Source organism: Oryzias latipes, chromosome 22 (genome assembly GCF_002234675.1).
Source record: "Oryzias latipes chromosome 22, ASM223467v1".
NCBI lineage: Eukaryota > Metazoa > Chordata > Actinopteri > Beloniformes > Adrianichthyidae > Oryzias > Oryzias latipes.
In genome coordinates, this window is record NC_019880.2 from 17,339,114 (window position 1) to 17,365,124 (window position 26,011).

The 26,011-nt window shown below is 39.7% G+C and overlaps 2 protein-coding genes across 2 annotated transcripts; both read left to right on the plus strand.

Annotated features, from left to right (window-relative positions):
• Positions 1 to 4,730: 4,730 nt before the first annotated feature.
• Positions 4,731 to 6,254, plus strand: LOC101163780 (oligodendrocyte transcription factor 3). Its single transcript, XM_004082648.4, has one exon. It carries the CDS (start codon positions 5,182 to 5,184, stop codon positions 5,956 to 5,958), a length of 777 nt encoding a protein of 258 aa, XP_004082696.1. The 5' UTR covers positions 4,731 to 5,181; the 3' UTR covers positions 5,959 to 6,254.
• An 8,894-nt stretch (positions 6,255 to 15,148) lies between these two features.
• Positions 15,149 to 25,626, plus strand: bsdc1 (BSD domain containing 1). The gene is made up of 11 exons (XM_004082649.4): positions 15,149 to 15,217; positions 15,761 to 15,815; positions 17,529 to 17,645; positions 17,722 to 17,889; positions 19,475 to 19,529; positions 19,787 to 19,902; positions 19,987 to 20,055; positions 22,449 to 22,533; positions 22,613 to 23,086; positions 24,249 to 24,352; positions 24,432 to 25,626. The coding sequence occupies exons 1-11, from the start codon at positions 15,207 to 15,209 to the stop codon at positions 24,459 to 24,461; spliced, it is 1,284 nt and encodes a 427-aa protein (XP_004082697.1). The 5' UTR covers positions 15,149 to 15,206; the 3' UTR covers positions 24,462 to 25,626.
• Positions 25,627 to 26,011: the final 385 nt, after the last annotated feature.

Sequence of the window (26,011 nt, forward strand, 5' to 3'; positions counted from 1 at the left end):
ACAAAGTCAAAAAAAATATGATATTAGGCATTATAGCATTATCCTGTGTAGCAACATCTTTCTTGGACATTTAGGGAAATGGAGAGACTTGTCAACACCACACTGAAACAGAAATGGTTTTAAAGCTAAACTCTAATGAGAACATTTTGTCCTCGGTTTCATCACCAGCTTTTACAAAACCCAATTCTGACTTGAAATTCAGCAAAAATACACCTACATGCATATTTTACATATAACTGGGTGATGTACATTTGATGTTTAACAATGTAAAATAAGACAATAAAATAAACAAGTGGTGTGTCCACTTTCAGTTTTAAAGTCCCACTCCATTTAGTGCTATAGTGTTCCCAATGGGCTTTTAATTAAAATGACGCAGTATAAGCTGAAATCAAAGAACGTGTGGTTTTCTTGGACATACTTACCAGGACATAAAAATGCACCTCTGAGTTGTGGGTGATAAACAACCCCACCCCCACTTCCTATCACCCACCTGTTAACAAGCTTTCCCGCTAACTAACAGGAACCCACATCCCCAACCTAACATTAGTGGTGCAATGCAAATGGCGAGCAACATTGGCGATATGCAATCAATCAGTTTTGAGCCAGATGCCAGCTCAGACGAGGAAAACGAAGACGGATCAAATTGTCTACAAGTGGATACATCAGACTGCAGCGGATTTTCTATGTCACAAATGACTTGTTGTTTTTTGTAAAAAAAAACTGTATCCGTCTGCTCCTGATTCAAAACCATTTAAATAAAGAAATACTCAGAAATCTAATTTTGAGCTTAACTCTCTTACTATTTTTCCTCCATTAGAAAAAAAGAGAACATGTTAAAAACACCAAAAACACAATTTTCATCTGAGTGGGTTTTTAAGAAGGTTTGAAATACTTTTTGAATCAATTGTACCCAAAATGGATGCATTTATTTGTTTCTATTTTCAACAGTTGAGCAACAACTTCATGACGTATAAAAGCAGGGATACGCTGTGAACCACTATATTACAAAATGAATATTTTGGATCTTTTTGGGTCAAAGTCCACAAAAGCTTCCTCGGTTTTCAGGTCGTCGTGTGTCTTCAACATAGCTTGCAGCAAAACAACTTGAGTTTAACAGGAAACATAAACTGTGTTAATCCATCGACACACTTATTCAGAAACACAAACTCTGAGACATCATACAACAACTCTTTCAAGTGTTCGGGTCTTTACTTTACCTGGTTTGATAATTTTCTTCAAATTTGTAGTTTTTATTATTTCATCAAAAGTGCAACTATTTTTTAGATTTTTCACAAAAATAATTTTAATCTTTATCAATTGGAATTTGGGGACCCAAAGTACATTGGATTAACCAAATTAGCATTCTGCATGCTTTGTTATGTAGATTAAAAAGAATCCATATTTTGAAAAATGACAAAAATCACTCTATAACTGTAACTAAAATAAAATATCAAGAAAATAATTAATTCTTCCATGACAGAGATTGGATAATTGAATTTGTTTTTAAGTTTTATTGATCTAAATCTAGAGCTGGTGTCCATTTTTTTTCTTAATAGTTTCAATATTGGAGTCTGTACAGCAACTTTAGATCTTTGAACATTGTTTATTCCAAACCAGTGCAACACAAAGCTTACGAGACGTTTCTGCATTTGATTTTTTTTTATTTGAAATGGTTTATTTCAAGCAATCAAATAAGAATAATAAACAACAACAATACAATCATCAGTTATACATTCATACATTGACGAATCAAATTTAGGATACTTAGACATATTAATAAATATTGCTTGAAAGGGAGTGGAAGGAAGCGAACTTATATAATCTCACCCTGTTATAACGTCACCATTTTATTACATGATTTATCATTATCCGGTTCCTAGCTTTTATCAAACAGAATTAAGATAGTTGTGTAGCCGCCATGAGCCACATGTGTCCGTGCTGTAACCCGGAACCGGAATATATATTACATATATACGTATATAAACATATATTTCCTCTTAATGCAGAAAAGTTTAACAAAGGCAATATTTATTACGTTTTTTGTAACTTGTTGCAAATGGTGCACATTCTCAGCTTAAAATATACACTGACCAAAATGTAAACTCACCCCTTTTGTTATGTCTCCCAATTTTTATGGTATGAACTCAAAGATGTGAAACATTTTCCACATACAAAAAATAACCAGTTTTCTGAAATATTGTTCACAAATCTGTCTAAATCTGTGATAGTGAGCACTTTTCCTTTGCCAAGACAATCCATCCCACCTCACAGGTGTGCCATATCAAGATGCTGATTAGACAGCATGATTATTGCACAGGTGTGCCTTAGACTGGCCACAAGAAAAGGCCACTCTGAAATCTTCAGTTTTATTTTTTATTGGGGGGGTCAGGGGACTCAGACAACCAGTCAGTATCTGGTATGACCCCCATTTGCCTCATGAAGAATGACACATCTCCTTCGCATAGAGTTAATCAGGTTGTCTATTGTGGCTTGTGGAATGTTGGTCCACTCTTCTTCAATGGCTGTGCGAAGTTGCTGGATATTGGCAGGAACTGGAACACGCCGTCGTATACGCAGATCCAGAGCATCCCAAGCATGCTCAATGGGTGACATGTCCGGTGAGTATGCTGGCCATGCAAGAACTGGGATGTTTTCAGCTTCCAAGAATTGTGTACAGATCCTTGCAACATGGGGCGATGAGGTGATGTTGTTGGATGTACGGCATAACAATGGGCCCCAGGATCTCGTCACGGTATCTCTGTGCATTCAAAATGCCATCATTGAAATGCACCTGTGTTCTTCGCCCATAACATATGTCTGCCTATACCATAACCCCACCACCACCATGGGCTACTCAATCCACAACATTGACATTAGAAAACCGCTCACCCACACGACGCCACACACGCTGTCTGCCATCTGCCCTGAACAGTGTAAACCAGGATTCATCCGTGAAGAGAACACCTCTCCAACGTGCCAGACACCCTCGCATGTGAGTATTTGCCTACTCAAGTCGGTTACGACAACTAACTGGAGTGAGGTCGAGACCTCAATGAGGACGAGGAGCATGCAGATGAGCTTCCCTGAGACGGTTTCTGACAGTTTGTGCAGAAAGTCTGTGGTTATGCAAACCGATTGTTTCAGCAGCTGTCCGAGTGGCTGGTCTCAGACGATCTTGGAGGTGGACATGCTGGATGTGGAGGTCTTGGGCTGGTGTGGTTACACGTGGTCTGCGGTTGTGAGGCCGGTTGGATGTGCTCCCAAATTCTCGGAAACGCCTTTGGAGACGGCTTATGGTGGAGAAATGGACATTCAATTCCCTATCAACAGCTCTGGTGGACATTCCTGCTATCAGCATGCCAATTGCACGCTCCCTCAAAACTTGCAACACCTGTGGCATTGTGCTGTGTGATACAACTGAAGATTTCAGAGTGGCCTTTTCTTGTGGCCAGTCTATGGCACACCTGTGCAATAATCATGCTGTCTAATCAGCATCTTGATATGGCACACCTGTGAGGTGGGATGGATTGTCTTGGCAAAGGAGAAGTGCTCACTATCACAGATTCAGACAGATTTGTGAACAATATTTCAGAGAACTGGTTGTTTTGTGTATGTGGAAAATGTTTCACATCTTTGAGTTCATACCATAAAAAATGGGAGCCATAACAAAAGGGGTGAGTTTACATTTTGGTCAGTGTATATTTTAAGCTGAGAATGTGCACCATTTGCAACAAGTTACAAAAAACGTAATAAACACTGCCTTTGTTAAACTTTTCTGCATTAAGAGGAAATATATGTATATATACGTATATATGTAATATATATTCCGGTTCCGGGTTACACCACAGACACATGTGGCTCATGGCGGCTACACAACTATCTTACTATCTTACAACTATCTTTTCACATCTATGAGTTCATACCATAAAAAATGGGAGCAATGACAAAAGTGTTGCGTTTATATTTTTGGTCAGTGTATATAAAATCATGCAAAAATTAGGATTAAAAGGAAATAAATACCATAAAATATTCTTCATGCAACACAAAAAGGGAAGAATAAACATTATAAGTTTGAGCTGATAAAAATCAAGCATTACATTTTGCAGTTTCCAGCCAAGTGTGTAAACTTAATCACAGAACTAATCCTTTAGAAAATGTCTCTCTTTTTTTTAAAGAGGGTAATCTGCAATGTTGTTTTGCATTTGTATCCATGGACTCATTTCACTGCTACGTGAGGGCTTTGCCCAAAAATTCAACCCAAACCCACTCAGGTTAGACTAACAGAAAGCCTGAAAAGAATACTTTCTCTAAAGTAAAGAAAAAAACGTACTTTAAGTATTATGATTGAATTAGGGGAGAACAATGCTGTGCCCACTTGTTTGGTATCTATTTAACTACCTCCTGCTACTTAACTGGCAGGCCCCCTCTGGTGTTAGCGATGTGATTTCACAGACTGTTGTGGTACTGAGTCAAATATGTCTGACCCTTTTGTCTTAAGCTCCATGCTGAATTGTACTCAGTCTGCTTTTAATGCCACTCTTTACATGTCTAAGCACCTCAGATGGAGCTTCATGCCTTTCCTCACAGCGTCTCATGGATACCGTATGTAAATAAGACCTCGAAGGCATCATCTATCTGGTGTCACAGAAAGCGACCGTAAAAGCAAGGCAATGCCCTGTTGAGCTGATTAAGACTCACACTTTCACTTTATTTTGAAGTCTGCAAAAAAACACAACACATTATTGTCCAAATACTGACACTTGAATGTCTTTTTAATGTCCGGTTCAGGACATGTGAACATTCTAATGCTTTGGGTGATGCATAAGGGCTTCATCAGCACAGGGGGAATTAAAGGGGGTGTGGAAAGGTGAAGTGGGGGCTACATGAAGGAGGTGTTAGAGGGGGCCGAAAGTGTGTCCCTTCTTCAATTGGCTGCAGCCCTAAATGTCTCATTATGCAGCTTATTGTTCCTTTGTTGAGTCGGCAATATAAATACAGCCCAGTGGGCCCGTGAGGTGACAGTTCAGAGACTCACTTCGAGTGACGGACTTAACATCTGCCTTAACTGATCACTCTCAGTGTGGCTGTTTGTGGAACTTCAAGACCTCCATTTGTCACACATAAAGTCATCCTCCATATATTTATTTTTTTGGAGCAGATTTTTGCAACTAAAGTCTAAAAATGGATTCCGATGCTGGTTCCACATGCAGCCGCTCTTCCTCTCCAGACCTGGTGGTGGACGACTCTCCTGGAAGCTTCTTCTCCAACAAGATGTTCCAGAAATACTGCCATGATGACACAACAGACAGCAGAGCGGGTCAAAGCAGAATGGAGCACTGCAGCGGGGCTGGGAAGAACAAGAACAGGTCTGAGCTAAGCAAGGAAGAGGTGCAAGACCTGAGGCTGAAGGTCAACAGCCGGGAAAGGAAAAGGATGCACGACTTGAACCAGGCCATGGACGGCCTGCGGGAGGTTATGCCATACGCTCACGGACCTTCGGTCCGCAAGCTGTCGAAGATCTCCACTTTGCTGTTGGCGCGCAACTACATCCTCATGCTGTCCAGCTCCTTGGAAGAAATGAGGAAACTGGTCGGGGATGTTTATGGAGGCAGTGCAGCTGCCCAGAACCGCTCCACTCCCCACGCCACAATTACCCCTGCAGCCACGTCTGCTCAACTCTCTCTGCACCCTCTGGCCCAGTCCCTGCATCCACTGGTGGGCAGCACACCTGCTGCCCTGCAGCACCACTCACCTTCTGCCTCTTTAGCTGCAGCTCCACACTCCCCTCCATCAGCCAGCTTTCTTGGGTTTCACGCTCCACTGCAGGGCCTTCTGAAGGAGCCGCTCCACCTGAGCAGCTCCTACAGGCACTTCCCTGGGATGCCTTGTCCGTGCACACTCTGCCAGCCTCTGCCCACCACTACCTCCACATTGCACAGCTTGTCTATTAACAAGTGACCAGGACACCTCAATAAACTGACACCAACTGTTTGGATTAAATGAACAAAATGGACTTTGAACAAAAAACTGATATAAAGTGTAAATGCTGTACATACAAACTGCTGCTACTCGTTTTATATTATTTTTTGAGTTATGTTTGTATAACAGTATTTTAAATGTCATAAGGATTTTTACCAAAGTAGTAAACTGTGTAACTTATCTGATATATGTGCCGATAAAAATGTGAAACATGGGAACAAATGGATTGCAATGTGCAGGATTTCTATTTTCCTAAATTAAAGATGAGTTTTTTAAATGAATAAACAAAGGTTTTGTGCTTTCTTCATGAATTTTAACACTCGATAACCCATTTTGGATCCACTTGATAAAAGCAAAGGTACTATCATAGAAAACTTAGTATTTATAATAAGGCAAACTCTGTGAGAGCTTCCAAATCACAACTGTGCACCGTTATTAGATGGTTACGTTTTCAATAAAAATCTTGGAATTGAATTAGCAACAAAATTGATTTTTAAGGCAGGCTGTCATTTGCTGCTAAACAGCTTGGACAGACAACCTCTAAGGAGCTGAAGAGGGGCAGAAGGCTGAAACAATGCATCAGCACAGAAGCCGAATGTGGTGTTCTGGAGCCAGGGAACCATCCATCTTCACCTCAACGGGGTGTAAGAGATGAAAGGACGACACAGGCGCCAGCAAGGCGCGTCACTTTTTGTCTGACACAGGCGAGGGACGCAGCCATGTCCTCCGCTGTGGGCCGGCCATTTGTCACTGTCTGATATGATCATGGCTGTGGGCACACAAAGGGTGTAATATTTAAGCAGGGAATAGGCAACAAGCCCCTGGAAGTACCTTTACGCATAAAAAAAGTAAAAGTTTCCTCCAAACAATGTGGATGTAGACTTCAATGCTAGTTTTTCAAAGGACATTAGAATAAAAAAGACAATTTCGCTGTTTCGTAAGATGCATGGAACAATTATTGTGTGTGCACAATGCACACTGATCACCATGAACGTGATTTAGTGAAACAAGTCAGCAATAGCTGGCCTTCACTTAGCAACAAATCAAGCGTGTAAAATACATGCTTATCCTCCCACGGCTGACAGATGACTTGCAGATCAGGGTTGAAATGAAGAGATGTAACTCATTCTCACCCACCTTCCTCTCACCCCGCCTCCTCCTCTTGAGAGCACTGAATGGGTTCGAACAATAGCCATGCGTGGGACACAAAGGCAGGGGGACTGCAAGCTCTCGTGCCTGGGACCCCCCCATCTACGTTTCATCATAGTAACAAGCGCTGTCGGGCCAAAAGGCCTGACACCCTTGCTCACCACAAAGGCGGTTAGCTCTAATATATGGGGCTATTGACACAGTAAAGAGCTGCTGTCAGTACTGGGGGATTGTCAGCTGTGGGATGTCTCACTAGGGGGAGGCAGCTGCCATCCACACCAAGCGTTCTGTCGTGGGGAGCAGCATCACCTGGTCCCTGGTCCCTTGATGCAGAGACCCCCCGATCCACCCATGAGCCCTCCCTTTTTTGGGGGCACAGGTGGAAATGGGAAGCAGAACACATTGTAGAGATTAGTGGGGATCGGCCTCCCTTTAAGTGAAGATGGATAATTAGAGACACCAACTTGTGCAAAGCTGGTGTTTTCTGATCTGCACCAGATGGTGTTAACCCTCAAAGTGGCATCGACAGTCCGGAGGGTCCTTGTGTGGGAGTAGGTGTGATGACTGCGGTGTGTAATGGATATGCTTCTTAAATTGTACAATATGGACGTGTCCTCCGTGTACTATTATGGTCAGCTGCTACCGTTAAGACAGAGATCCTTCGCACATGCTCACTGGCAATGGCAGGACAAGTCTCAGCTTTCATTCCTGTGAAGTTTACAAACTACACACAGTAAAGCATTTTGAGCAGTAAAATGATCCTGTTTGAAATTGTGCTTTCAAAATAAAAGTTCTAAAAAAGTCACAAAAATATACTACACAAAGGGAATTGGCTAATTTCATCTTATATATTTAGTAAAATCAGCAACCAGTAAATCTGTGGTGTTGTTGAGCATGCAATAAATGCATTTCCAAGATCACAGAAAAAACCTCCTGAAAAATTCAGATTACAGTTAGAATTTTGCTGGGGATATTTGAACCTCTTTTATTTGAAAAATCATAAATTATATCTTAATAGGGAAGATTCTTTGGGGTAAAACTGGAAGAAGTAAACAAATTTTTTGATATGTGTTTAATCTGCTGCTTAGAGATTAAAACTTCTTGTGTAATTATGATCATTTTTCTTAGAATACATTTTTTATAAAGAAAAATAAGATAACAACTACAAAGAAAAAAGAAGCTCAGAATATTATTTATTTTGAAGTTAAAAGGTTATGACCAATTTAATTTGAGTTTAAAAATATGAAAAGAAAACATATTAAGTGAATTGTTAGAAAAAACAGTGATTTGGGGATTATCATCAATATTTTGAACATGAAAATATATATTTTTAGCAATTTTATTAGTTTTGGTGGCTGTAATCCTCTTTCATGAATAAACAATGTTACTATTTTGTAATGTGCTGTCTATTCATGAATTACTTTAGAAAAAGTCTTCGTTCCAGCAAAATACAAAGGCAAAAAATATATATGTTTGTAAAAAAAATAAAAAAGTACAAATAGTTTTTTGACAACCGATGCATGGAATTTTGTATTTCTCATAGACAAAATCATACACTTATTAAAAACTGCCTTTAATATGTTAAATAATGGAAGTGGTTTTACACATTCCTCCTTTACTGCCTTAATATGCATGCTCACGTAAACAGATGGATAAGTTAACTGCTTCAGATAAGGATCAATAGAGGAGTGCTTATTTATACTTGGCTTGACACAGCCTGCTCTGACAGAGTTAATTAGGGGGCTGAAAGACCCAATTAACAGGCCTGAAGGTCTGGATGAGAGAGGCATATTGAAGGACATAAGAGCATATTGTGCATCGTCTGGAGAAAGGGGAACTTCTGTTAAGAGAGAAGGCACTTCCACGGGGTTGTTGCCTATTCTCTTTCATTTTGCTCTCATCCAGAATACTGATGAGGGGAGAGTGCAGCTGGTCAGGGTCACCCCACATATGCAGGACGGCGCACACATGCGCTCACATCCACGACCACAGATGTACAGAGAGAAGGCTGGTGAAGGGAGGGGGGGGTTAAGTCAGAATTGTGAGACTCTGATTAGTGGCACAACGAAAAAGGCTTCAGTCTCAACAGATTAGCTTTGTTTTCTATGAATTATTGGTTAAATTGGTTCATTAAAGGACTATAAACTCCATATGTTTGAACTGTTATGTCTATAATGGAGGATTTGCTGTGAAGTCTTTTTTTCATTTAAACAGCTATCAAATATGCATTATAATGTCCAGAAGGAGATTAAGCCTTAAACAAACTTATGTCAAGAAAATTGCCTTTGATAATTTATCCCAAATTGTTTACTTCTGGTTTGATAATGAGGTACAATATGCAGTGTTTTATTTGTTCCATTATTTTCCTCTGGGTGTGTTACCAAATGGTAAAAAAAAAGCAGTGCTATGCTTGCAAGAATCAACAACGATGTCATCATAGACACTTTATTGTGTTAGTTATTGAAATTTTGTGTTATTATTATAGGTTTTTGATTGCATTTTAGTGCTATTTTCATACGTTTGTTTTAATTATTAGCTTTTTTGTTTTTTGATTGCATTTTAGTGCTATATAATATGTTTTTAAAATTATTATCTGTTGTTTCCCCATCATGGGATGAGTTAAAGTTCTGTCTGTCTGTTTATCTGAGTGATAAGCTATAAAAACATTAAAATAGTTAGCATGTTTGAAAACTAAATGTAAGTTTCTTTATGCAAAATATTGTTTAGTAGAGTTACGAAATGATTGACTTTTTACCTGTCAATTACTTTAAAAGGCAGCAGAGCGGAGAAACTAAATGATCTTTTTTTTTTTTTTTTTTTTTTTTTTAAATAACTTTATTGAACAAATGCAAGTATACAACATGAAGAACAATCAATGCAGTATACAACATACAATCAACATACAACACAAACAATGTTAAACAGCCAGGGGAGTCGATTCAGTAAATATTTGCAGAGAGTTACAAATTTCAATAGTTCTGAGAGCTTTTTTGTTGGAGGAAAAGGATATTGATTTTATGTAAAAAGTTACATCTTTAAAGAATTGTGGGAAGTATGGTGTTTTATTAGTAAATTTACATTTATGTATGTAGAATTTTGCCAGAAGAATTAATAAATTTATTATAAAAAATACCTTTTGTTTTTTGGGGGTCCTGAAAAAACAAAGTAATACATTTTCCCATTTCAGGGAGAAATCTTTGAAGACATGAATAATGATGAATCTACTGAACTCCTTCCAAAATCTCTGTGTGGACAAACAGTGCCAGAAAAGATGAGTTACTGTTTCTGGGTGATCTCCACAGAAACTACAATCAGTATTAATATCTTTTTTAAATTTTATCATATAATGTTTGGCAGGGTAAATTTTATGGAGAATTTTAAAGGATACTTCCTTTACCTTATTTATTATTAAATACTTATGAGGGATCGTCCAGACTGCTTTCCAGTTGATATCTGGAACAAATTGATTCCAATAATTTAAAATATACGGGGGAGAGGTATAAATCTTTTGAAATAATCTGCGTATTTTTATATTAGTAGTACGCCCATAAGAGAAGCATATTTTTCCTACCGGTGACTCATCCGCGTTGGATATTGTATTTTCGTTAGGTATCAAATTATCAGTGTTCTTAAATAACATTACTATTCCTGAGGGGATAGCCTTCTGCACCATTGAAAACTCTTGTAAAGTAATAGGTAAATTATACTTTGATAGGAATTCGTTATAGTTTAACAGCTGCCCCTCCTTATTAAATAGTTGAGCCACCAGTAGGATCCCATTCTGGATCCAGGTCTCTAAATAGAGCGATGTATTTTTGTATAAAATATCTCTGTTGTTCCAGATGATGTACTTGTGTGGAGAAAAATTATGTTTGTAAATAAGGTTCCATGCTAAGAGAACCTGCTTATGGAAGGATGAGAGTTTTGTGGGGAGTTTCTCAACATTATAGTGACAATTTAAAATAAATTTAAAGCCTCCAAAACGGGAGAAAATCTGAAATGGTATGATGTTCCAGATAGAGGTGGGGTTCTTCAAAAAATTTTTGGCCCAATTAATTTTAAAAGTATTATTGAGAGAGTTAAAGTCTAGAAAGTTAAGTCCACCTGCTTCATAGTCATTCATGAAGACAGATTTTCTTATGTAATGTGTTCGATTTTTCCAGATAAAATTAAGAAGTGTGCGATCAATTTCTTTACAGATGTTGTTGTCAAGGTGTAAGCAGATGGCAACATAAGTTAGACGGGAGATTCCTTCTGCTTTGGTTAGCAGTACTCTACCTCTTAAGGATAAGTCCCTTTGTAGCCATTGATTAAGCTTCTTTTTGGTTTTCTGTATCTTCCTCTTTCGGCTTCTCCCATCAGGGGTCGCCACAGCGAACAAGTCGCATGGTAAACTTGGCAATGTTTTACGCCGGATGCCCTTCCTGACGCAACCTTCTCAAACCGGGCTTGGAACCGGCACAGGGGTAGAGAAGGGAACAGGGAGCAGCCCGGAGTCGAACCCTGGTTTCACGGACGGAAGGCGCCGCAAACCAGCACGGGCTAAACCGGCTCCCGGGTTTTGGATTTGGTTTTGGATTTTGGTTTTCTGTATGATTGGAGTAAAGTTAGATGAACATCTTTGTTTTTGATTTTTATTAATTAGAATACCCAAGTACTTAATTTCTTGTTTAACAGGGATCGAGCAGATAACATCCACTGAGCAGTCTTTAATAGCTAGTAATTCACATTTGTTTAAGTTTAATGTTAAACCAGAAGTTTGAGAAAAAATATTAATTACGTCTAAGATTAGAGGAATCTGGCTTGAGTTTTTTAAAAAGAGTGTAGTGTCATCAGCCAATTGGCTAATGATAAGCTCTTTGCCAGCTATGGTAATGCCCTGCACATTACTAGAACAAATGTGGTTTGTTAGGATTTGAGTGCAGAGAAGAAACAGATATGGTGAGATTGGGCAACCTTGGCGAATGCCTCGTTTTAGGTCAAATCTAGGGGTGGAGCCATGTCTCATTTTTATAGAGCTGTTACCATTCGAATATAAAGTTCTAACAGCATTACAGAAAAAATCACCAAAGCCGAATAATTTTAATGAGTTGAAAATAAATTGGTGTTCGATTGTGTCGAATGCTTTATAAAAGTCTAGGAAAAGAATAAAGCTGTCATCAGGCACCAAATCAGAGTAATCAAGTAGATCTAGGACCAATCTGATATTATTAGAGATATGCCTATTTTTCATGAAACCTGACTGCGTTTCATCGATGATTAACTGTAAAACTTTTTTGATTCTATTAGCAAATATTAAAGCCATAATTTTATAATCACAATTAAGCAAGCAGATGGGTCTCCAGTTTTCAATTAAGAGTATGTCTTTATTTGGTTTTGGAATGAGAGTTATTAGACCTTGAGAAAGTGTCGGAGGGAGAGCATTTTTTTCTATACTTTCTAGAAAAGTTTGTTGTAGGAACGGAGCTAAATTATTAGAGAATGCCTGGTAAAATTCTGCAGATAAACCATCTGTGCCGGGAGATTTGTTGGACTTCAGCGCGAGAATGGAATTAAGTACTTCCTCCAGAGTTAGAGGGCTGTCGCACTGACTCCTGTCCTCCTCGACAATAGTTCGGAGGTTTTGAATATTGTTAAAAAATAAGGAGGAAATGTCCTCATTGTATCTTGAGCTGTATAGATTAGAATAGAAATTAGCACAAAATTTGGAAAGATGTATCGGATTCTTGGAAATATTGCCATTGATACTTAAGCGGTTAATAAAGTTGTTTGTTGATCTGTTTTTTTCCAGTCTAAAGAAGTAGGCAGAGTTTTGCTCTCCCTCCTCCAGCCATTTTTTCCTGGATCTAACAAAGGCACCTTCAGCTTTGTGTTGATATATTTGGTCTAATTTGTTTTGAAGGTCAATTAAAGTTAATTTATCCTCTTCCTCAACCTCTTCTGGTCTTTTTTGATAATAAGACATAATTTTGCTTACCACTTCTTCCTCTTCAGCTTTTCTTAATTTGGCATTTTGAATTCCATATTTTCTTAAGAATTTACAAGTTTCAAATTTGAAAAGTTCCCAATTGGTGCAAAAAGATTTTTCTTTATTAGCCTTATTCCAATAAAAATTAATCAATTTTGTAATTTCAATTTTGACTGCTTCATGCCTCAGTAAAGAATTATTTAGCTTCCAGTAATTGAATTTCCGAGTAGTACTGTCAGGAGTAATAATTTGGATATTAATATAAATAGCTCTATGATCCGTCAGAGGGGTTGGCAAAATATTCACAGTGATGTTATCTTTATTTATACAGCTTGAAACAAGCCAGAAATCAATGCGAGATTGTTTGGAACCGGTTTTATTACTCCAGGTGAAACGTTTGTCATTGGGAAATTTCTCTCTCCAAACATCCACAATATCGAACTTATTCATAAATCTTTTGAGATTGGTGCTATATGAAGTTTCCCGTCTTGGAGGCCATCTATCAAGTGTATTATTGATAGCAATATTAAAGTCCCCCCCAACAAAAAGTATGGAGTCTGGGTATCTGGATAACCATAAGCTTATTTTTTCTTCTAAGGAGTCCAGTAGTTTGTCGTTGTCATTTTTATTGTTGTAACCATATATATTAACAATGATAAAATTGTAAATATCATTTTTAACTGCCATACAGATGTAGTGGCCAAGAGTGTCACAATCAGAGTCTAATATGTAACCAGAAAAGTTGTTCTTAAGTGTGGTGACACCAGATGAACGTTCAGAACCATGAGATAACCAAATATCGTTGCCCCATTGTGATTTCCAAAAATTTGCATCAGTAGATGTGGAATGACTCTCTTGCAAAAAACAGAAATTTGTTTTAAATTGTTTAAGAAATAAAAATAGAGCTTTGCGCTTGCATGTTTGCCTTAGTCCCCTGGCATTGAGAGAAACGAGTGAAAAAGACACGTTTAATGAACTGATCTAACAAAGAAAGAATAGGTTTACAGAAGAGAAGGGGACCGAGCACTGCACGATTCTTACAAAAATAAAGTAATAATCCTGACTAACTAAATAAAGATAGAATAACATCCAACCCGTTTTGGTTTAGAAAAAAAACAAAAAAAACAAAAAAAAGTGCAGCCAAAATAAGAAGAGGGCTATAATTTTTTCTTTCTCTTTTTTTTTTCTTTCCCTTTTTTTCCCTCTTTTTTCCCTCTTCCTCTAAGAAATTAAGGTTTAAAATAAGGTTATGGCCCTATTCAGAAAATGATGTATGGACAGTAAACATCAACCAATTTGTAATTAAGAAATGGTGTTAATAGTCTCACCGAAGCAGTCAGCTTTTAAATGTAGGATGAGCGTTTCTATGAAGGAGGGAGCACTTCTGTTCCATTGATGAAGCCACGGGCTCCAACGAAGTATGCCGACTTCCCCTCCTTGCGTGCTTTGTCTATTAATGGCCACAATTTGGCACGACGACTTCTGTTCTAAATGATCATCACACTCACTGTTTTGAGAACCAATTTTTAGAAGCTTTTTGGATTTTTAAAGAAAAATTTAATACCCAATAAACATACAGGGGTAAAGAACATACAAAGTCCACTGATAAACTTTTACAAAAATAGGCTCAAACTGTGACTTAAGCACACATTTTGGTAATCTCCTTGTGATAAGAAAACCATTCAAGCTGAAAAAACACGGTAGAGATGCAAACAAAACAGTAAAACAGGGCAAAAATAAAAACAACATTTTCCAGTCCAAAATGTTTTTTGAAGTTAGTTTGTTACCATTCTTGGGTAAATTAATGAAAAAAAGGCCTAGAGCTACTGGATTTTTCTAGAATTTTCTATGAACAGTTTTGCTTAAAGTTCTAACTATATTTAGTCAATATTATAAACCTTGTGTCCGAATTTATATTTTATTACATAATTTTTAACCAATCTTATGTAACAACAAAAAAACAAAATGACTGTAATAATAGAAAAAAAACAAGGAACTTATATAAAAAGGGCGAGCAAGTTTTTTTTAGCCGAGCGTACCACGTGACTCCCTCAGCCACACACGCGGCAGGTTAGAGTTCACTGAATGCTGATGATGTCATCGTCTGAAGATGGCTGAAGGGTGAGCGTGAAGTTGCTGATTAGTTTTTGTTTGTTTTTCTTCACATTAAAACAAAAACCTGTGATTTGTGCATATTTCAGCTTCACTATTAAGTTATGTGTCCGTGAAGATTTTGAGAAATAACTTTGTTGTACTATATTAGGTTTAATAGCCTACGGAAACAGTCCAGGAAGTGCATTTGTTTACCAAAACACAGCTGACTTCACGTTAGCTTAGCATTGTTAGCTTACATTTGGTGAAGCGTATTCTCTAAATTAAGCTCAATTTTTACATTAGATATTCTATATTTTACGATAAGCAGTCGTGTTATCCATTTTATGTCCCTGTAATTATTGTTTTGATGCATTTTCGTGTGTTTTCGTGCAAGCTGTTGGCTAACTGTGGTCGGGTGATAGCTAAATCGTGATGTCAACAACTGGTGTCGTGTAGTGTTTTAAAAACCCGCTGTGTCTATCATAGCTATTTTAAAACAGTGCTTTGTTTTCCCTCTTTTTTTTATTAAAAAATAATAATAAGGCTTTTATTTTTTATGTGTTGACACAGAGACGGTTGGTGGGGAGGCTGGCTTCAACAGAGCTTCCAGGCCGTAAGAGATAAGGTATTTCACATACATACAGCATAACTGACCCTGTCAATAACATGGTTAACTGCAAGGTTTGCTTAGATGAGACTTTTTTTCTCTTTAAATCTTTGTAGTCAATTTTGATGGACTTTCTTGTCCATCAAAATTGATAAAAGAAAACCCATCTGATTTGTTTAAACATGTAAAAAAAAAAGACAGATAATGTTATGTGTATTGCGGGTCATGCATCTTCAATTGCCTTTTTTTCCTATTGCTTTTCAAAGAAAATAAAACTACCAGTGATTTCTACAGGATCAAGAAGTAACAGTGTCCCATTGTTTGCAAGAGCAAAGCTAAATCATAAGATCTGAAAAACCTAGTTTCTTTTAAAGGCAGTTTATTTTGAAACTTAAGGCCCGTACACACCGGGACGAATATTCGCCAGGCGTTATTCGCCAGCGTTTTTCGCCACGTTTTTTGTGTTCACACCCAGGCGATTTTCGCTGACGATGAGTGGAGTGAACATGCAATTTCATTCCCTGACATTAGATGGCGCTTAATGTAAAACAGAAATACTCCTGTACACAAGGTGGCGCTGCGCAACTTTACGCTTCTTAAAGTCGCTTTTCACTCAGAAGAAGAGAGCAAGTATTTACGCGCTTGTCAGAATCAAACAAAGAAAACATGAATATTTCAAGCACCAGTAGCTCCAACTGGTGCTTGGTTCGGGGATGTTTTAGAATGTCCGTCATTATTGCTTCGCGGCTGTGTTGACGCTACTTGGCGTCTATCTTCTTCGCTGGTATGTGTGCTCAGCAAGGCAGTTTTGTGTTTGAGCGCCCCCAAGTTGTGTTTTACTGTAACTTCAGAAGCTCCAGACACGTGAGCAAAAGCGCCATTCTCATTGGTCGAGTAGATTTCGACGCGACGCGTCGAAAAAAAAAACGAACCCGAGGCGTTTTTTTTTTTTGACGCTTTAACGCCTGGCGTTTTTTCGCGTCGGTGTGCACACTCTCGTTGGTGCCCTTTGTTTAGTCACGAGGCGTTAAACGTCGGCGAAAATCGCCGGCGAAATTCGTCCCGGTGTGAACAGGCCTTTACCATGCTTTTACCTTCTGGCACTGTTTGGTCTTCTTTCCCTTTCTGCATACATATTTTATCATAGGGACTGCATACTTGAAATAAACCCAATAGTTTCAATTGATATAATGTATATTTGAGTAAGTTATAAATGTTGCTTTGTTTCCTCAAAATTACACTTTCCTATATGTCTTACCCTCCAACCTTAATCAGTTTTGTAAAAATACATCTTGGTGGTTTTTGCAGGTTTTTACACATTAGGTACAATGTAAAACCTAGTTACACATGAACATTTCCATGTTGTGTTTAGAATTTCCTGCATTCTTTATCCGTCTTTACCAACTCAGTGGTAGAGTTTCTGTGCTGAGACTGGTAGATCGCAAGTTCAAATTCATAGTCGGGGCAAACAAAAGATTCTAAAACTGGGACCCAGATGCCTTCCTGCTTGACACTCGGCATTAAAGGGTTGGATTTGAGGGGTTAAACCACCAAATGGCTCCCGAGTGCGGCTGTGTCTGCAGCTCATTGCTCACCCAGGGGATGGGTCAAATAAGGAGAACAAATCTCATACACCAATGTGTGGGACAACTAATGAAACTTTAGCTTTTTAACTTCATATGCAGCTGGTGGATTGATTAAACTATTTACCCTTTTACATTTGCTTTGCAGTCAACTGAAGCCTTGGAATTCATAAAGCGAGACCTGACTGAGTTCTCCACTGTGGTGCAGCATGACACAGCTTGCTCTATTGTGGCAACAGCCACTGCTGTCAGAAACAAACTTGCGGTGAGTCACAGTTTTTGGCCTAGCATCCCCAATTTTCCTTAAACTGCCGTCTTGACTTCTCCTCTATGCCTTCCAGGTGGAGGGATCCTCGGACACAACAGAAAAAGTCAAGAAGAGTCTGTCTAGTTTCTTAGGGGTTCTCACTGATACACTTGCTCCGCCCCCTGATAAAACCATTGATTGTGATGTGATCACATTGGTGGCGACGGCAGCAGGAACCACAGAAGTCTACGATAGCTCAAAGGTGGGCATTAAGTCTCCTATTTACCTACATGAACTCCTGTGAACATATTGAATGTCCCAATATCACTACCTTTTACAAAAACATGCATTCAGGATGTTAAAGGAAGTAAAACAAATTGCGTAAAAAATGTATCGTAGACATTTTCCTTTAAAAACGCCTTTGTATCTTTTCACATTGAAATCTTACAGGTGTTGAGTGGCAGCGGCTAAACATTAACTTTAACTTATCAGGTGGTTCAGGACTCAGTATATCTCAAATGCTGTCAAACCGTTTTCCCATTTTCTGTGTAAAATAGTGAGGAAAGCAGCAGAAATGATGAGAAGTTTCTAATCAGTTTACCTGATGACATTGCCTGCTGTGATGTCATCAGTGGGGTGGGGGGGGCATTCCCAATGCCAAAAATTCATACTTAACTGTTCATGAGCATTTACCCACAAAACAGCTTAAGCATACATGTGGAAGCTAAATAGTTTTTTCTTGTCCAGCTTTTATTTAGCTTTCTTTTTTGGTTTCTTATTCTTTGTTCATTAACCGATTGCTTTTTCATGCCAGCAGAAACCTTTTGTTGTTGCTTCGTTTTGTGTTTTTGAATAATTTGAATTCCTATAAATATAGATATTCTGTTTACTAGCAGTGTGATTTCTCGTTCAGCTCGTGGTTGACAGCGTGGTTCAAATAACAAAGCAGTGTCACAAATAAGGATAATTTTCTTTACTGAATAACAATTAAAACCTGTTGAAGTCAACAACATTGTAAAGCAGTCGTCCCCGACTCCCGGGCTGTGGATCGCTACTGATCTGTAGGTCACTTGAAGTAAGCTGCAAAAAAAACAAACAAAAAATAAACAAAAGTTCGTTTTGTTTATTTTCTGAGACTGAAGGAACCTTTATTTTGGAAAACTACCTGATACTGTCCACCACATCCATCCATGACCAATCAGATGTTTCATTATGGTCTCACGTTGAACTTTCAAAACATTTGATTGACAGATTCTCCCGGGCCGGCTTTCAAGTGTTGTGGACTTCCAACAAGCTCACTCCTGATTGGTTTAGAGTTGTTGGCATAAAAATGTCGACTGAGCCCGATTCAAACCTACCACTGTTTATTGGCGTCTTCTGGTTCTCACACGGTGACGTCTGTATTTTGAAAAAGGGGAGACTGAACCGACTTCATTTAGTTAGAACCAGAAGTAAGTCATTTTCTGTGGGTGTTGTCACACTCAGTCAGTTCAGTTTTTTATATTCAATGTTCTGACCGCTAAATTAAAAGCCCCAAGCCAGCAAATTGTAGTAGGTTTAGGGGATGTCATCTGGACTTGGTTTTTAAAAAGCCAGCAAAGTTAATAAAAAACAAACGTGTAAAAACTGGAAGCTTAAAAATATTAAACACCAACTTTGGTCTCATACATATTGGTCCGTGAAAACATTGTCTGACAACAAACCTGTAAAGGGTTGGAGAGCACCGCTGTAAAGGATGTTAAAGTTTTGTTTTTAAGGAGAGATAAGTTTTAATCTGCTCAGAAGGGAGACCTAAAGGGAGCAGAAGGAAACAGAGCAGCCATATTGACGCTTTGTTGTTCCTACAGGCGCGGCTCTACAGTCTGCAAGCTGACCCCGCCACATACTGCAATGAGCCCGACGGTAAGACCCAGAGACACGAGAAAAGGCTGTTTTATTAGATATATGATTGCTTTTTGGATCAATTAGAACTCTGCTCACCATCCTTTTCTTTTAGATTGCTTTAAACCTCAATCCCCCTTACTATAGAAAATCTTAGGGGATTTTGTCCTCATAAATGGATCCACATACACCTGTATGGTCTGATGTTAGTGTTGGGATCTTGGCTTGAATGAAAAAGAACAATGTTTTGTGTGAATTTATTGTATTTTATGTTTCAGGTCCTCTGGAGCAGTTTGACAGCTGGCTGTCCACTTTCAGTCTGGATGAGAGGAAAGGAGACATCTCAGAGCTTTTGGTCAACAGTCCTTCTATACGAGCACTGTACACTAAAATGGTATCACCTGTGTTGCTAATCTGTGTTTTAATAATAATATTTTTTAAATACATTTGATTTTAAGATAGCTTTTGTTTTCTTCAGGTCCCAGCTGCAGTGTCCCACTCAGAATTCTGGCAGCGGTATTTCTACAAAGTCTTCCAGCTGGATCAGGTAAACAGACTCGCAGAAGTGTCTCAACTGGACGGGCTGCTCTATGCTGGTCCTCAAGATCTACCCGTGCCGGTTCTGTTTTTCTATTCGCCCTGCACCTCCTGCTGCTGGTTACCTGGATCAGGGGTGTTCAGTCCATCACAATGTGGAGACACTTGAGTCAGCAAATCAGCAGAAAGCTGATCATGGTAGATCTTGAGCACCAGGACGGGGCTGCCTTGCTTTGAGCATGTTGTCTTGAGTGCCACCTGCTGGTCAGTTTGTGACTCTGCTGGTTTGTCCAGACGTCTGAGCTCTGCTGTGATCACAGATCAGGGCTCGACATAGCCATTTGTCCGCTGGCCCGGTCCTGTTTTTCGAGCAGTACGGACCACAAGACTTTATTTTTTACTTGTCCGCTCGGGCCACTAAAATATCTAACAATTAATACATTTTTCACCTTTTACAATAAAGTATATTTTGCGAAAACGTGTAGATTTACCTCGTCTTTATAATTCACTTTTTCTGCTAGTCCTGTGTTCAGACTTCAAGGGTTTCTATGGGAAACCTTTGATCACTTCTCCTTCTCTCCCGCCTGCGCGCGCGGCTGTCACTGCCGAGCACCACGCGGCACGCGCTCACTCAATTTTTTTTTTCAAACTTTATTGAATGTAACAATTCAATACTAAACAATGTTTAACAGCAACAACGAAGGAACAAGCCAGTGGGTTATTATTACATTTTATGCAGATATATTTGAACTGACACACATATCAGCGCGCTCCCTGGTGGTTTTTCACCGCGATGATCATAAATCCAACACCGTCACTGAAGAGAGACTGAAGCATGTCAGAGATGTGGAAGACATGGCAGGAATAGATAGGAATATGTTAGATGGAGTGACGGGTGGAATTAGTGCTATGGACAGCAAGATATTTAATGAATGCATTGAAGATGAAACTGTATCCACTAAGCTTTAAGCTGAATGTCAAAGAATCAAAGGCAACTCCAAATACCTGAATCTCAGACTCAAATGCAGTAGAATGTCAAACTACTTAATTTTGTTTTTCTTTACAACACTGTAAGCAGTAATTATTTCTAGTTAGCTGAATGATCTCAGTAATTTAATTGTATTTAATTTTTCAATTATTTAATTTAATTAGGTAACTAAAGTAACTAAAAAGTAAATGTAACTTTGCAACAGTAACAAAAAGCAGAACCTTAAGGCAGTCAGGGCAAAAAAGTCAATAAAACTTCTTAACTATTGATTAGGAACAAATGTGAAATAGCAGTGATTAGAAGCAGCATGAAAACTTCTTAACTAGTGTTACCTACTACACTGCAGCGCTCTCTTCAAAACATCTGAAACAGACTAGAGCAGATTTAAGTTTGATATGCTCTATTTTTAGTCATTGAAAAGTGTATAAATAAGTGCTAGATGTCACCAGAATGCACCAAATTGCACCATATTAAAATTTTCCGGGGGGGCATGCCCCCGGACCCCCCTAAAGTTGCAAGCACCTGCGGAGCGGCGGGTCTCGCTGTGCTCGGTGTCGGGCCAGTAACTTTCAAAAACTACTGGCCCTGTGGGCCAGTGCAAATTTCTGGGCTATGTCAACCCCTGCAGATCGACTGTTCTTTGTTCCAGTCAAAATGCTAAAAGTTTGACATCATAAATAGATAATTATCTGATTTTTAACTGATTTTAGAGATGATGTAGTGTCTGGTTAATATCGCTGATGTCACAGAAATGTGCGTCCTTTGTTACTTGAATTTCACCAGATGTTTCTAGACATTCTACTGCTTCGGGTTTGTTTTTGATCTGCAGATTAAAGTCCCACTCTGATCATCTATTTACAAAGTGTTCCCCTGTGGTCTTTTAAGTATGATTATGCCGTTTTTAATCGAAATAAAAAATCCTGAGTTGTTTTCTAAGACAAAGTTTCTGCATAGTTTCTCCCACCTTTCCCTTACTTATTGCTAAGAGCTGTCCCGCTATCGTTCAGCCCCTCAAACCCCCAACCTAACATTAGCAGTTCAACAAAATGGTGAGCAATATTGGAGCAGTTTAGATCCAGATTCCAGCTCAGACCAGGAAAACAAAGACATGCATGGATCTATTTGTCTAAAAGTGGGTGCATCAGAATGGAGCAGAGCAGGGAGCTTGTGCCCAGCATACGTCAGAACTACAGGCTTTTCTTAGCGCCATTTTTTTTGTCTGCTCCTGATCCCCAGTGATTTGAATAAAGGAATAATCAAAAATAAAATGTTAGGATTAAATGTCTTATAAATGTCCCCCATCTATAAAAAAGTAAACAAGGCCACAAGAACATGTTACAAACACCAAAAACACAATTTAATTTGAATTGTAATGTCGACCCCTTTTTATGAGAGCTCATTTTTGTGATGTCTAGGAGGAGGCGAGGAGGGTGGCGCTGAAGCAGAGGGCGGAGCAGGCTGCACACACGGAAACCCTAGACTGGGAGGAAGAAGAGGAAGGTGAGCTGGGAACAGGTTGACAACAGTTGCTTTAATGTCGCGGCCTCGGCTCACTCCGCCTGGCGTTTTCTGTGTTTAGATGACTTCCTTGGCGGCATGTCGCCTCAGCTCAGCCCACACCAACCATCAAACGGGGGCTCGGCTCACGCCCCAGCCCTGACTGCCTCCACGGGGACCCCTCCACCGAGTCCTGCTCTGTCTCCAACTGAGGAGGGTGACGCCACACTGTCCGGGAGCAGCGTCAGCCTGCCCACGCAGTTGGAGGTGCAGCCGGCGCCTGTTGGTGCTGAACTGAGGAAGAAGCTGTCGGAAGCCTCGCTGGAGGACAGCAACCCGACCCAAGAAGAGCAGCAGTCTGAAAAGAGTCGCTTAGCAGAGGTGGCTCAGGTGGAAAGTAAACCGCAGGTGGAGGTTCCTGTTGATGGGGCGTTGGTGCGTGTCCCCCCCTCCAAACTGCTCCAGACCACCAAGGAAGAGGGACCACAGGACCTCAGGGTGTTTGAGCTGAACTCTGACAGCGGGAAGTCCACGCCCTCCAACAATGGCAAGAAAGGTACAGGCTTAGGTTTCTTTAATGCTGTTGCTTAATTATGGTCTGATCTTAAAAAGGAAAAAAACACATTTATTCATATTAATAACAACAGAAAGTAACACCAGTGGAACATCAATCTCTGGTCAAATATGATGCCACTTAATGTTATGAATATCATGCAAATGGGCTCGGTGTGAGGGAATCAGCTGTTACGATAAATCCATATTTTAAGTAGGACTCCTGGTGGCCTACTGTGTTTTTATTTTTGTGTCTTGAAGTCGTAGCCTGTTCTTCCATCTGTTCTTCCGTCTCTGCATTTATCCCTTACCCATTTGCAGAGAAACGTTCCACATACAACGTGTCTCGTGTTGCACTCCGCCTGACTCCTTTTAGCGCTCATGTGACTGAAATGTAACCGCGAGATTCCTGCCTGTTTTAAAGAACCAAGATTTTTCAGTATCAGGAATCGTTTAAACGTAGTCATTTTGCTCCCCTGACCAAACTTTACAGCTCAGGTGATCGAAGGTGTTGCTGAGAGAATCCAGTTATTTTTTAGGATTAAAGATTGTGGAGACTTAACACAGAAAACTTGCATAATTATTTATTTCTTCTGCCTTCCGGTGCCAATTGATCGGGATTTGGGGACCACTGAACACCGGCATCCTCTAAATGCGTGTTTCGGGCTTCCATGTTCAAAACTCTCACCTTCACGCTTAGCTACACATGTTTTAGGCTCTATGTACCAAACACGCAGCAGTTGAATATCTGTTGAAAGTTTAAACCAGGTGGGACTTTGGATTTGATAGTAACGTTGGGTTGGATTCCCTTTTCATTCACAAAAGTGCCAAGTGTTTAAAAAAATGGATCATGGCGGAGAAATGAATAATTTCAGTTTGTGCCCGGATGGATTTCTATGACATCAAGTCTGTCGTATATCAGAATAAAGCCGTGAGAGAACAAACCTGGAACAAGATTCACCAGGTTGCACCACTTCAACATTTGACATTAAGCATCTTCCAACTGTAGGTACACAGACTCACACCTGCATGTGAACACCATAAACTAGGAACATGTATGTTCAAAAGCCCACACATGCAGGGACACACATGTGAACGTAGCATTAGATCCAGTAGCTTTTGTCAGGTTCCGGAAAGTTCCAGTTCTCTGTCTTGTCGTCCTCCAGGGTCCAGCACTGACGTGAGCGAAGACTGGGAGAAAGACTTTGACCTGGACATGACCGAGGAAGAGGTGCAGCTGGCTCTCTCCAAAATGGAGGATCCCGGGGAGGTGAGTTGTTTTAACAAAAGGTGGATACGCGTGGGCGCCTGACGTTTCACTGACTCTCGGCGTGTTTTTGTCTCCCCAGCTGGATGAGGAGTGGGAGAACTGGGAGTAAAGAGGCTCTGCGGCACAAAGTGTCCTGCTTTTGAAGCTAGCTCTCGGCCGAGGAATCATGCTTATCGTGTCTTAACTCTTTGTCCACACCATGTCATGACTGTCGTTAGGGGATTTTCTGGACCACAGTGGTTAAGCTGTTGGGTGAGCAACAGGAAGACCATGGCTTCCTCAGCTGTCTGATTGCAGCCTTCGGAGGGGGTGGCCACTAGGGGGTGGCTAGTCGGATGTTACAGCTGAAGGACAAGAGTCCCCCTTTGTGGGGGTTCACCGCAGTGGGGCAGAAGCTGTTTTTTTTTCATTTTATTATTATTATTTTTTCTTTTTGCCAGTCAAGTCACTTTTTAGTACGAGGGCCGATGAGCTGCATGATGGCCAGAACCAGAGACGCAGCTCGTCACCTTTCTTAAACGAAACACTTCAATCCATTCTGCCCTCTTTCTTCCAACTTTGATTATTTCATTTTTTATTTTGCCACCTTTAATATGCAAAAGAAGAAAAAAAGTCGGCCTTCTTTCACAATGCACTTTCGTTTGGGATCCACTCCTAGCTTTAGACACATGGCCTTGGGAAGCACGCGGTGGCGTGCAAACATTTATGTCACAGCCGGACCAGTGAAGACGATGTCACTGTTAGTCCTTCACGTTCTAACGTTCAAGTTCCACCTGAGTCGGTGGAGGGAGCTTGTTCATTTGTCCTCTCGTTGAGTTCAGACTGGTCCTGCTTGGCTTCACTTTGAGGGCAGCTGTGAGCCTGATCTGTGATTGCAATCGTTTTGTTTTTGTCTGTGTGCCGAGTGAGAACGGGAGCGCACCCATCTGTAATTAAGAGATGTAAGCATAGAGCTGTAATATTTATACAAAATAAACACTTCATCAGTGTAGTTATGAGCTTTCTATTGCATGTCTGTACTAATACAGGATGCTAAAGCTGCAGATTGATTTGATTCAGTTGTACGTTTTTCTTTGGCTGTTTCCTGGGATTTGGTGTTCAGACGGTGTGTTGCATGTGTGTAATTCTCAGTTGTGTATTTTCCATCAGATTCACACTTTGAACCAATCAGAGCTGCTGGATGCAGGTCTGCTCTCTGAACTGTTTCTTTTCCCTTCAACTCCTTCAGTATTTTTCAGATGGTTCTAGTCATTAAAAAAATATCATAAATGGCAGATTTGTGTCTTTCTTTAAAGAATTTTTTTTCGGGGGGATTTTTAACAGTGGGTTTGAGCCGTTAGAGCTTTAATTTTTGAGCAAAAAGTTATAATTATGTCCTGCAGCAGTCCTAGACTGCAAAGACGGTTAGTTTTGCGATTCTTTTTTCTTTAAGTGAAAATGTTTCTGAGCCACAAACTCAGAAACTCACCAAAATTTGCGCACACTTAGTACCCGGTAATAAGGAATTTTTGACACAGTGAACACCCCCCACCCCCAAGATGACATCACAACAGGCGAAACTGTCAAAAAGAACGATGGTGCTCAAACGCATATTTCAACATCCACTAAACCAGAACAGGTGTGTCAGGGCTATCCAGAAGACATTTTCAGATTATTTTT